The sequence below is a fragment of the Chionomys nivalis genome, chromosome 19, assembly GCF_950005125.1.
Source record: "Chionomys nivalis chromosome 19, mChiNiv1.1, whole genome shotgun sequence".
NCBI classification, from domain to species: domain Eukaryota; kingdom Metazoa; phylum Chordata; class Mammalia; order Rodentia; family Cricetidae; genus Chionomys; species Chionomys nivalis.
In genome coordinates, this window is record NC_080104.1 from 35,150,009 (window position 1) to 35,162,147 (window position 12,139).

Genomic DNA, 12,139 nt, shown 5'->3' on the forward strand with positions numbered 1-12,139 from the left:
GACAAAGACAATTCTCTCATTGGCAGGCTCCTCCAGAGGCCAGGGGCTTCTACAGGAGGAAGTAACATCCCCCCAGAAAGGGAAGGAAGAAAAAGGTGCCAGGTTCAACCCCTGACAACACAAAACAGAAAGAATCACTTAGAACCAAACTAAGAAAGAAGGAGGAAAGGTGTATATGTCACAGTTCTCTTTAGATTAGTTATTGATAATATTCTTTGAAATTCTTTTTTTTTTTTTTTTTTTTTTTTTTATTTTTCGAGACAGGGTTTCTCTGTAGCTTTGGTGCCCGTCCCGGAACTAGCTCTTGTAGACCAGGCTGGCCTCAAACTCCCAGAGATCCGCCTGCCTCTGCCTCCCGAGTGCTGGGATTAAAGGCATGCGCCACCACCGCCCGGCAATATTCTTTGAAATTCTTACACAAAGAATGTTTTCATAATTTTTGTTTGTTTAGTTAGCCTCCTTATTTGAATGGGACAAACGTCTAACCAATCTTCTCTAGATGACGTCACACTTCTTTCACTTCAATGTTTATTTATTTTTTTAACCTCAACAGTCTAGAGTTTATGTGGAAGGGTCAGTCGACTGGAAATTATTCAAATTTGTTCTTTGCCATTTTACTTTTTAGGCAAAGATTTGCGCGGCCGAACTGGGTTTTCAAGCACAGTGATCTAGCGCCCTCTGCTGGTCATACTGGTGCTTGTCTGTAAAAAGAAAGCCAAAGAGTTTATTGTGACCATCTAAAGTTAGTTTAGAAAGAAATAGTATTAGCAGGCCCTCTATCACCACAAGCACCACATTCCATAATTTCATTGCTAAATAACTTTATCCTTTGCGTTATAGGAAAACCCTGTTTGTTTGTTTTGTTTTGTTTTTTTGCAAGACTATGAGTGGAACAGAGGCTGTCATGGTGTGTTACACACTTAAACACATTAGCACTTACAGCAGCTCATACTCCAAAGTCTCCTTCTTCTTCCTATATTGACAATGAAGTACCTCGCAAAGCAGCTTCTGGAACTTCGGCCCTGTGCCTCTCTTTTGATGTTTGGTTTTCCTAGTGGTTGACAATCCCTAAGGCCTCTCACTGGATCCACACTGGGCAAGTGCACTGCCCACACAGCCGGGGACACGAGTTACCTGTAACCACACTGTGAGTGGAGCTTAAGATCAGGGCTGGAACATAAACTCCAGGCGCTCTCTCCCAGAGCCTGTGAGTTACCTTGTGGGGTCTTCTGTCTTTTCTAGGCATTCTTTAACTAGTCTCATAACTTTTCTGCCTGGCAGAAGCACAAGAAACCTTCACAAGGGACCTCAAACAATCTCTCTAAGTGTAGCTTCTCAAATATAAGGGGAGGGCGGGGTAAGAGAGCAGAGACTCCAATAGAGCATACGCGTTACCTCATGCAACCTTTGGCAGCCTGCCGGGGAGCCTTTCCTGACCTCACCTGACACTCACAAATTCAGATCAAGTGCTGTCACATGGCACTTAATGACAAATGCCTCCTTAAGGCGCCTTTGATTTCTGGAAACAAAATATACTAAACTTGGATAAATCTAGATGGTGTAGGCTGCGGGCTCTCTGGAGAGTGTGTATATGAGTCTATGACCCCCCCCACATGTACTATTTATGCAGATGTATATAGCTCTATCCCTAATATTCCCAGGTTGATGATGAGCAAAGCAGCCAACATTCAATTAAGCCGAAGAGAAAAATTGTCCAATCAAGAGGCTTGATAAATACCAGCTATACGGGGCTGCTGTTTTAGAGCAAACACTGTTTCGCAGTGGGCATGTATTCTACAGTGATAGCAAGTGTAACATAACAGATGTTGATGCCGTTCACACAGGTACACGTTGTCCAGCATGATATACTGGGCGTGGTTGGACGGCTATGCTTCTGTATGTTCAGCATATTGTGGACCACACCAGCATCCCTGTGCTTGAGAGGAGTGTGATGCACCACAGTGTTGTGATGGCAACAGCATCACTGGGATATAGGGATTAACTGGGCGTTATCACCTTATGGGACCTCCACTGGGCATGTGCCCACTGTGGACTGAACTGTCACTTGCTAATGCATGGCTTTAAGTGTGCCGTCATCTCGTTTGGATACGAGGTTCTGGTCTTAGCAGAACTTGCTTTCTGGTTATTACCATGCTTTAATGGAGCAGACTCCTCTTTGATGTGTAACTAATGAGCCAGAAACACTGCAGATGCAAAGAAAGACGCCTTCCCGATCACACTCAGTGCAATCACGGGAGGCCCCAGCTGTTTGATCTAGCCCCAGCAAAGACACAGGGGCGCTGTATAAATTAATCATTGAGTTTTATATGGACAATCAAAACCATTCGGTGGTGTGATTTTAAAATGGATTCATCTGTTGCTTTTGTTTATGATTTGTTTTTGTAAGGATCCCAAATCTTATTTCTCATCCATTTAGCATATGCTCTGAACATCTGCACATACCATAATAGTTAAGAAAAGGGATGTTGGCAATGCATTGTTCTTTTTCCTCAGACAAGAAGGAGTTTGATGCCTTCATATCCTATGCAAACCGGAGCTCTCCTGAGAGTGAAGCCATCGGCTCACCGAGTGAGGAGCACTTGGCCCTGAATCTTTTCCCTGAAGTACTAGAAAAGAAATACGGATACACCCTGTGTTTGCTTGAAAGGGATGTGACCCCGGGAGGAGGTAGGTCTTGCCTGCCAAGAAACTGATTAGAACAGCAAGAGTAACTACTGTAGCTCAAAACCTTTTCTATGCCCCCTGTGTGAAATGCAGCCTCTGGGATCTTCTGGCTTCCTTCCTTCCTTCCTTCCTTCCTTCCTTCCTTCCTTCCTTCCTTCCTTCCTTCCTCCCTCCCTCCCTCCCTCCCTACCTCCCCCTTCCTTCCCTCCTCCCTCCCTCCTTCTTTCCTTCCTTCCTTTCTTTCTTCCTTTCTCTATTTATTTATTTTTTATTAGCTTACATCACCTTGGGCAGGAATACAGAAAAGAATGTTCCAGAGACATACCCTGTCTTCCACAACCATCCATTTTCAAGAGAATAATAAATAACAGAAGGCTCTGGGAAGACCCCCCCCCAAAGACAAAGGGGCTTTTCCTATGTACTTTGTGGGAAATAATCTCTCTCAAACAGATGGCCGTCCTAGCTTCTAGAATTCTACTCTTTAAATTCTCAGCATACAGTGTAGCAGGCCAGTCAGCTGAATGCCACCCATGAAGCCTCGAATAGCCTGCTACCCTTCCCTGCTCAGATACATCCACAAGTAGCCTGGGATATACCATATGCCCCCATACCCCCCATCATACTCCAACGTGGTTTAGGTGACTTAGATGGTGATTTAGAGAGGCAGAATATGGGGACAGTCTCTGGGTGCTGGTGTGTATCTTTAACAGTCCAGAGTGGAGATAATGGAAGGAGCAGAGGAAACTCTCCTTATCTCTTTGCCCAATAATATCCAAATTAGAAGAAACCTGTCAGGCATCTCTCGGAGGTTCAAAGTTGTTGTGACTCAAGCTTTAATAGTATCCATTGAAAGTCATTAATTTACTTGTTTCCAGTGTATGCGGATGACATTGTGAGCATCATTAAGAAAAGCCGAAGAGGAATATTTATCCTGAGTCCCAGCTATGTCAATGGACCTTGTGTCTTTGAACTGCAAGCAGCTGTGAACCTTGCCTTGGTTGATCAGACATTGAAACTAATTTTAATTAAGTTCTGTTCCTTCCAAGTGCCAGAATCTCTCCCTTATCTTGTCAAAAAAGCTCTCCGGGTTCTCCCCACAGTCACATGGAGAGGCTTGAAGTCAGTCCAGCCCAGTTCCAGGTTCTGGACCCAGATATGCTACCACATGCCAGTGAAGCGCTCCAGCAGGTTTATGTGCAATCACTTCAGCATTATCCCTGGGGGCTTCTCCCCTGAAAAGGACCCAACAAGAGAGACATCATCGGGAGGAGCATCCGGCTCAGGGAACAGCCACGGAACCCGCAACCTCCTTCTCTCCAGCATCCAGAAGAGGTGCTGATGGGTAAAACCTGATGCATGAATTGGCTGGTAGGCAATTGAGTATTCCTTCTCTCAGCACCAAGAAAGCTTGACAGGCAGAGGAACGAAGCAGGGATGAAGAGTGGCGGTGGTTTAGGCTCCGAGTTCCTGGAAAAGGGGGGCGGGATAAGAGAAAGGGAGGGAAGGAGGGAGGGAGAGAGAGAGAGTCAGAGACAGAGAGAGGGAGAGAGAAAGAGACAGAGAGAGAGAGGACACAGGCTTCTGTGGACATGGGCTGTCCACTCTGTCTGCATCCCTGTTTGCACTGTGTATGAATGCATCCTATAAGTGTGTGTGTGTGTTCAGTCAGATAAGTATGATTTTATTTTATGAGATGAGTGATTAAAACTCTATCTAAACATTTTCTGTAAGGAAGTCTTTGCTATATGTCTTTTCATCGACTCTAAACCACAGAAGGATAACATAAACGGTGAGGCTAACAGAGCACAGAATAGATAGGATCTCCTGGGTCCTTGGAAGGCATGGGCCAGGTACTTGTTTCTAGATGTGCGGCTGGATAATGTGCATGAAATCCATTGTTGTCAGAAAATATAGTGACTCACAAATGCATTTAGTGAGCTCATCCCATGTCCCAGTTCAGTAACACAGTACCCTGTAGAATGGTGGCCATTCCTCTTGGGATTGAGGGGCTGGGTGGCAGGTGTGCTTCCTGTCCTGCTCAGTACTGTAAGAGGAGGTCACATCACAAGGCACTAGCTCCAGGAGGAAAAAAAACAAAAACAAAAATACAAGCTCAACATTCAGAGCGTCAGAAAATTGAGTCAAGCTCTCCTAATCTGTGGATAGCACAGAGGACACAGCCTTCCCATTGGGAAGGTGGAGTCTGTGCAGGATTTAGATTTAGGAACAGGAGGGCGCCAATTCCCATTTCTCCTTGTTTCCTTGGCCAGAGATCTTTTGTGCAGAAGTCAAAGTGGATCGTCTTACCCTGAACAAGTAGGACTGGAAGCAGGGACTAACTAGACAGACCATTAGTCCAGTTAAGAGGCAAGGGATGGACAAGCAGTTGCCACCAAACTGGGGAGACGGCAATTGCGAAGCTGTGAGTCTGGGGCGGAAGTGCATGCACCAGCCGGTAAGCAGCAAGAACAGAGCGGGTGCCACACCTTCGTATGAGTCGTTTGCTTGCTTAGCCCTCTGCATGCACACAGACTGAGCACTCTTAGTTTAAGTCTTCCTTGGTAACAAGACGATGCGCCTTAAAGACCAGGCCATTGTTTGGTTAGCAAGGTGAGCTTGATTCTCATAAGCTGGCTTGCAGCTAAAATAGAGTTCTAGTTTGGTTCGGATGTATATGAACTTTGGGCGCCACTGTTCCTGTCAGAACAGAGTGGCTCATCATGTGGGCAGTACAGGACAGCACCTCATGAACGGACTGACTCACACATCAGGATTCGCATCCACTGGGGACCACATGGGGTCCAAATGCAGAGTGGCTCAGCTCTTGCCATCCGGCCACTCGGTGCTTGTGTGAAATGCTCCTTGCTCCCACTTCCCAGAGGCACCACATCGTAAGAGCCACCACAGCTTTGGCGCTAAGCAGCATCCGTGCTGGAAATCTCAGAGCTAAAGAAGAGCCAGAGGGTATAAATTATTCCAGAAGGAAGCTTCTTGTGGGGAGGATCGCAGTGGGGAGGAACCCACACTTGCTGGACCACTGCGCCCTGGCTATGGCCGGGTTCCCTGGGTTTCTTGCCAGCCTCTCTCTGAGATCTTAGACTCAGAAACCTCTTCTGGCCAGTGCAGCCAGGTTTATCTTGTTCCAAGATAACTGTGCTCCCAAGGATTCCGGAGCTCTCCCTGTCTTTGGCTTCACCGTGTCTCAGACCTGTACATACGTGAAAGCAGAAACATCTCGTCCATGTTTATAGATTGTCTGGTTTCCCATAGCTAGGTCAGATGAAGATGTCAGATTTGCATTTAAGACAGAAAGTTATCATTTACCTCATGCGTATTAACCAAAGCAAAGAGAATAATCAGAACTATGTGCCAGAGACTGTGGCTGAACAACCAGACTCAGAGGAGCGAGAGCAAAGCACTGTTTTCTGACGGTACCATCTAGACAAGGTGGCCATGCTGTCTGCCTCTTGTTTTATATGTACTGAACAAATACAATGGTCACAATTCTTTATGTCACTATAAAAAGGGCTTTTCCATTTAAATACGGGTGCCATCCCTCCAGGACACACTGCCAACCTATCCTTATGGACCCTGTGTGGTCTCCCAGACAGTTCTCATAGCCAGTTCTCAATAACGTTCATAGAATTCCCAAGTTGATACTTGAAATAAAATGAAATCAACACACACAATCCTGACTGCTTGCTTTGTGTCCATGTTGGAAGAGGGAACCTTGACTGAGAGGATTAACCTATGGGAAAGTCTGTGGTGCAATTTCTTGATTGATGATCCATGTGAGTGAGCCCAGCTCACTGTGAGCCACGCCACCCTTGGGCTGGTGGCCCTGGATGCTCCAAGGAAGTTGCGGAATAAGCCGTGAGTAGGAAGCCAGTAAACAGCGCTCCCCCATTACGTGACTTTAGTGCCCACTCCAGGTCCCTGGCTTGTTGTCCCCGGACAATGGACCTGAGAACTGTAAGTTGGAATAAACCCTTTCCTCCCCAATTGGTTTCCAGTCAGGGTGTTTTATCACAGCAAAAGAAACCCTAACTGAGACACTTTCCTTCTGATTGCAGTCATAAAACCTGGAGACGAGCATAGGAAACTCACTTAGAAGGCTGCTGAGCTGATTCAGTAAGTGACACATTCTCGGTGCCTCCAGAAGACCTAGCTTTAGTCTCTGGAGCTCACACAAAGGCAGAAACTTCTCAAAAACTGTCCTCTGAACTCCCTGCATGCCTTGTCATACACACGTGTGCACGGTCTTTTTCCTTGTTCCATACATTCACACAAGTACAAATAAAATTACATTTTGAGAGAGCAAAAAAAAAAAAAATCAATTCCGGGACTCTGAAAAGTAAATAAAAACAAGTGGGTAAGAAAACTTAAGAATCTAAAGCTTATCAAAATTTCCCTATTTTTGGTATCTACTGATCTAGACTGTGAGTCGGTCCAAGTCTTCTGTGTGCATTAGGTCAAACCAAAGAGCTGAGGTGAAGCTTGAAGGCTGAGAAGGAATGCCCTAGCTCCCTTCATCTTACATTTTCTTAGCCTTCCCTGCATCATTGCCAGAACTCAGACCATGCAGGGTCTGAAACAAGGGCCTCAACGAGAGAGTGTCACTGGAGATATTCAGAAGTCTCTTTTTCCAAGGACTGAGAACTATCCTATAGGTCTAAGGAGCTGGGCTCCCAACAGAGTGTACTGAACGCCTATTGATATCTTTTTATCTGTGTCTTTTTTACAATGTGAGGTGTGTATAGGAGAATGAAGTTAATAAACCCCAATACTGACTAGGGGCAGAGAGGGGGCCCATGAAACCCCAAAATAATATAGATATTGCAGACAGAAGCATGGGACGGTAAAGTTACAAGATTGTTTGTAACTCCAGGGCTCATCAGCAAGCCAACTCTGACGTTAAATGTGGTACTATATACAATAAGAGCTGAGCCTCAAGGTAGTCACACTTCGACGCAGGCCATTGTGGCTGTATGTGGTGCATGTCTTTGATCCTGGAGGCAGAGACAGGTGGATCTGGATGAGTTTGAGACCCAGCCTGGTTTACATAGTGTGTTCTGGGAGAGCCAAGGCTGCAGAGTGAGATCCTGTCTCAAAAACTAAATAGATAATAAATAAATAAATAAATAAATAAATAAATAAATAAATAAAAATGAGCCATTGGAAAATGAGTACGGAAGGGGTGATCCCAAACAGAATTACATTACAGCCTCAGATTGGCCGAAGTTTGTGGGCTTCTTCCCAATTTCCTGACAAAACAACAACAAAATACTTGAAACCGCAAAGCACAGGATAGTAAGGCCAGTAGGCAGACAGTGCAGACAAACAGGAAGGCATTGGACTGTCTCAGCAGATGATGTGTGTTGTGCACGGCAGACATGCTCCAGATAGTTTTATGTCCACCTTGACATAAGCTAGAGTTATCTGAAGGGAAGGAACCTCAGGTAAGAAAATGCTTCCACAAGATCCAGCTGTAGGCTCTTTTCTTGATTTAGTGATTGATCGAGGAGGGCGTAGCCCATTGTGGGTGGTACCACTCGTGGGCTTCTTGTCCTGAGTTCTATCAGAAAAACAGACAGCACCCTCCACAGCCTCTGCATGAGCTCCTGCCTCCAGGTTCCTGTTCTGTTCGAGTTCCTGTCCGGCCTCCCTTCTGTAATGGATGACAATGTGGAAAGGTAAGCCCAATAAATCCTTTCCTCTCAGCTTGCTTTTTGGTCACAGTGTTTTGTCACAGCAATAGTGACTCCAGCAAAGACTGCCAGGGTTCGAATACCCAGCACCCATATAAAGATGGGGGCACAGATGACACCTGTAATTGTATCACTCTGGAAACAGAGGACCCCAAACGAGCTGGTAGGCAAGATGGCTGGGGTCATCAGGCAACAGGTTCAGAAGGGGGGGGGGCCTCAGAAAATTAAAAATATATATATAGAGATTATCAAGGAAGACTCCCAACAAGAACACTGAACCTTCACATAACTATATGCACATATAAACAAACATACACACACAGGAACATGCATGCATATATGCTTGCATACATGTGTGTACCACACAAATAAGAGCCTGTAAACATACATGTGAAAAACCAATTATGATATTTCTGAAAAGATTTTTCAATGTGGGCACAGACATTTGATTGCAACCCGTAGGAGCTAGGGCAAGGCTTTATCTAGTGATATGGTATGTGCCTATTACTTAAAGTGGTGAGACTTGACTCTAGAGAGAATGAGAAAGTAACGCTATAGTGTGCTTTAACTCGTTAACTGCCATTAAAAGGAATCAACAAAAATCCAAATATTGCTAAAACGCAATAGTTGACGAATGCTATTTAACCAAAAGAAAGAATTCAGCAAGTCACATACAGTTGGATCTAAAGGACATGTTAAGGAAACAAAAAGAAGCAAACAGAACTAGACACGAAAAGACAAACACTGAATGCTTACATGAAGAATCTGAGATAGTCAAATTCCTATCAGATCAGGATCAGAGGTCGGGATGGTAGTTACCTTTCAAGTAAGAGCGGAGAAGACCCGAGTGTGTTTCCTACTACTACAGTCAAACAGCCCATGGCGACCTGTAGCTCCAGCTCCCGGGCATCTGATGGCCTCTTCTGGCCTCGACAGTCACCACAGCCATGCATGCATATCCCCACACCACACACAGGGACTCACAGGTACACGGAACTAAAACACAGTCTTTGTGACTCAATGTCTGAGAGACGGTGACTGGCAACGATGTGAGTAGGAAGAGCAAGGGTACGGGCTGCATTTGAAAGCATTTTACTTGATGTTTTTATTTCATCTTTCCAATAAATTTCAGTTGCACCTAGGGTAACTTATTAGTTGCAATAACTTATCAATGTGGTGATATGAAGGAATGTAATATGTCTACCTATATGGCATTTGTTTGACAATGAATATGATGATTGTGTGATACCTATTGTGGACCAAGGTTTTCCCACATCCTGTTATGGAATTTATCTTCAGCCTATTTTTAGGACAGATGACATCATCATCATCATCAACAACCAAATGCAACCAAGACTAGAGAGAGGTTTGAAACATGCCTAATTTCACATAGCTTCAAGTTTTTCCTTGCAAAATACCAAGTGCTCTGGAGAGGTTGTCCGATTAGACTTGTAAGAACGTGGCATTAACCCTGGTGTGGAGTGGTGTTCATTCCCAGGCTCACATTCCTGTCCATCCTATCCCCCCTGGGGTGGTCCTCTACTCTTCATGCTTGATTATACCCATCACCAGGTCCATTTCTCTCTGAGCTGTGGAGGTCTGACTTTGCAAGATAGGGACAGAGTTCAGCTTTTCTGTCCTGAAGGCAAGGTCAAAGCTATTGACTCCTCTCCAGTTTGGGATGAAGAGTTTCAATTTAGGGAGATGATACACCAGAAGTTGACCCAAGGCCACACAGTCTAATTGCTAGCTGAGGACTCAGGAAGCAAATCATCTGGACAGAGCCAACCAGTTTTCTATCATGGCTCTTTCTCCCTCTTTCTTATTAAAAAAGAACAGAAATTTCAGCTTCGCCAAAGACATGAGATCGGGGGCAAACATCCAATGATGAGACCCCCACAAACACTGCTCAAATTTGTTCTGGCAAAGCCACTTATGACTACACTCTGCGGTGAGGTGAAAAGGGGTGTTGATGCTTTTGTTGAAAGCTTTTTTAGGAGAGACATGCCTTTCAAATTCATCACATGGTCATGAAGAAAATTATGTGAGGTTTGCTCATTTTTCCTTCAAAGCATCTCTGAAACAAAACTTACCACTGAGTCTAAAGGTTAAGAAAATAAAAAAAGGCCCTCCCCTTCAAATCACTGCTTGTCACTGTACAGTTGAACCCTGAAGGATGTGAGATTTCCCTACATGGTATACCACCTTCAATTAGTCCCATGAGAGTAGGCAGGATATGGTAACCTAAATTATAAGGTATCTAGCAAACAGGGAAGTCAGGCTATTCCTTCTTTACCACTGGACCCCACATGTAGACCAGTTTCCAAGAGCATATGGCAGGGATCACAAGGATTCTAAGACTGACTCCAAATGGGGTCAGAAAAGGGCAGGCTTTTACCACCAACAGATTTGCCTTCTTATGATAAGATCATAAACTCCAGGCAATTGCAAAGCATAGTGCAGAATTAAGGTTCAGATAGATATTTTATTTATCTGTTATGTGCATGTTAAAAAAAATCTCCTTCAAGTCAGTCTTCCTTGTCAGTTTAACTGGACTTTAGAATCACCTAGGAGAAAGAGTGAACGGCTCAGGCACCACCTAGAACAGCTCCATTCCTCTTCCCACTTCAGCTCACGTTAGCCGACTATGCCTCTATCTAATTGAGCAGAGATTTTGTTTTTGACTCTTGACAGAGACCCTTGGTAAATTACTCTGCAACAGATGTACGTCAGGCTCTGTATTTCTTTTAGTCTGGATCCCTGCTTAGTTTCTTTATGAGCCATCTTGATGGTTTTGATGACTGGCTTTGCCTTTCAGAGTTCTGAGCCATTCGGATTCCTGTTACCATAAGAAATTCTAATTTCTTGGTGCAGCATTTTTCCAGTCCACTGATATTCAAAGGGAGGGTCCCAGTATCTCCTTATAACATCTGCCCAGGTGGCTACAAGCTCATCAATAATCTATCACTTACAATGCTGTTATTAGGGCTAGGTCCCATTTGGGGTGCCGTGCATTACCAGGGACACTGAGGTCCTGTCTTAGGGTTCTTAATCTCATTAATAAAAAGACTTAAGAACAGACTCAGAAAAAAAAAACTCAGGAACAATTTTATTAGATTTTCAAGGAAAAACCACCAGGCAGGCATGCTGGAACTTTCCATCTTGTTTGGGAGGAAGATGACAGTTCAGCAAGCAGCCACATGGGATGAAAGGAGGTAGCTTCTGACAACGAGTAAATATGCCTCAGTTACAGAGAAGGTAGATGTAGGCTTTGGTCAATATCTGAAGAAATAGAAAAGAAGAAAAAGAAAAAAAAAGTCATTTTAAGACTTGAGAAGACAAACCAGGAGGTGATGACACATGCCTTTAATGCAAGCACTTGGGAAGGAAAGGCAGCAAGTCTCTAAATTCAAAGACAAGCTCATCTATAGAGCACATTCCAGGACAACCAGAGCTATACAGAGAAACCATGTCTTGAAAACGCTAAAATAAGCAAGCAAGAACACACAAACGAAAAACAACAAGGCTTGGGAAGACAGAGTTTCAAGGCAGGTCCATATTCCCAGGGTGAGATGTTGCAAAGAAAAAGTACTTCATCTTATTAAAGGGTGATTCTTCCTCCCATCTTTAGCATATCTTTCGGCAATTGCTTCTCTGAGGAATGGTTCCTTGGCTAGGTGATTGACAGACCCAAACGGATTAATTTTTGTGTTTCTAGGAGCTTGGAATCATACGTCTCCACCTAA

At 44.4% G+C, this 12,139-nt stretch overlaps 1 protein-coding gene across 1 annotated transcript in view; it reads left to right on the forward strand.

Moving 5' to 3' along the window:
- The window catches only part of Il18rap (interleukin 18 receptor accessory protein), a 29,184-nt gene extending 25,036 nt beyond the window's left edge, over positions 1-4,148 (forward strand). Inside the window, exons 11-12 of the mRNA XM_057751748.1 lie at positions 2,515-2,688; positions 3,561-4,148. Coding sequence (XP_057607731.1) covers positions 2,515-2,688; positions 3,561-4,024 — 638 coding nt within the window. The 3' untranslated portion in view covers positions 4,025-4,148. The remainder of the gene's footprint in view (positions 1-2,514; positions 2,689-3,560) is intronic.
- The last annotated feature ends 7,991 nt before the right edge of the window (positions 4,149-12,139 follow it).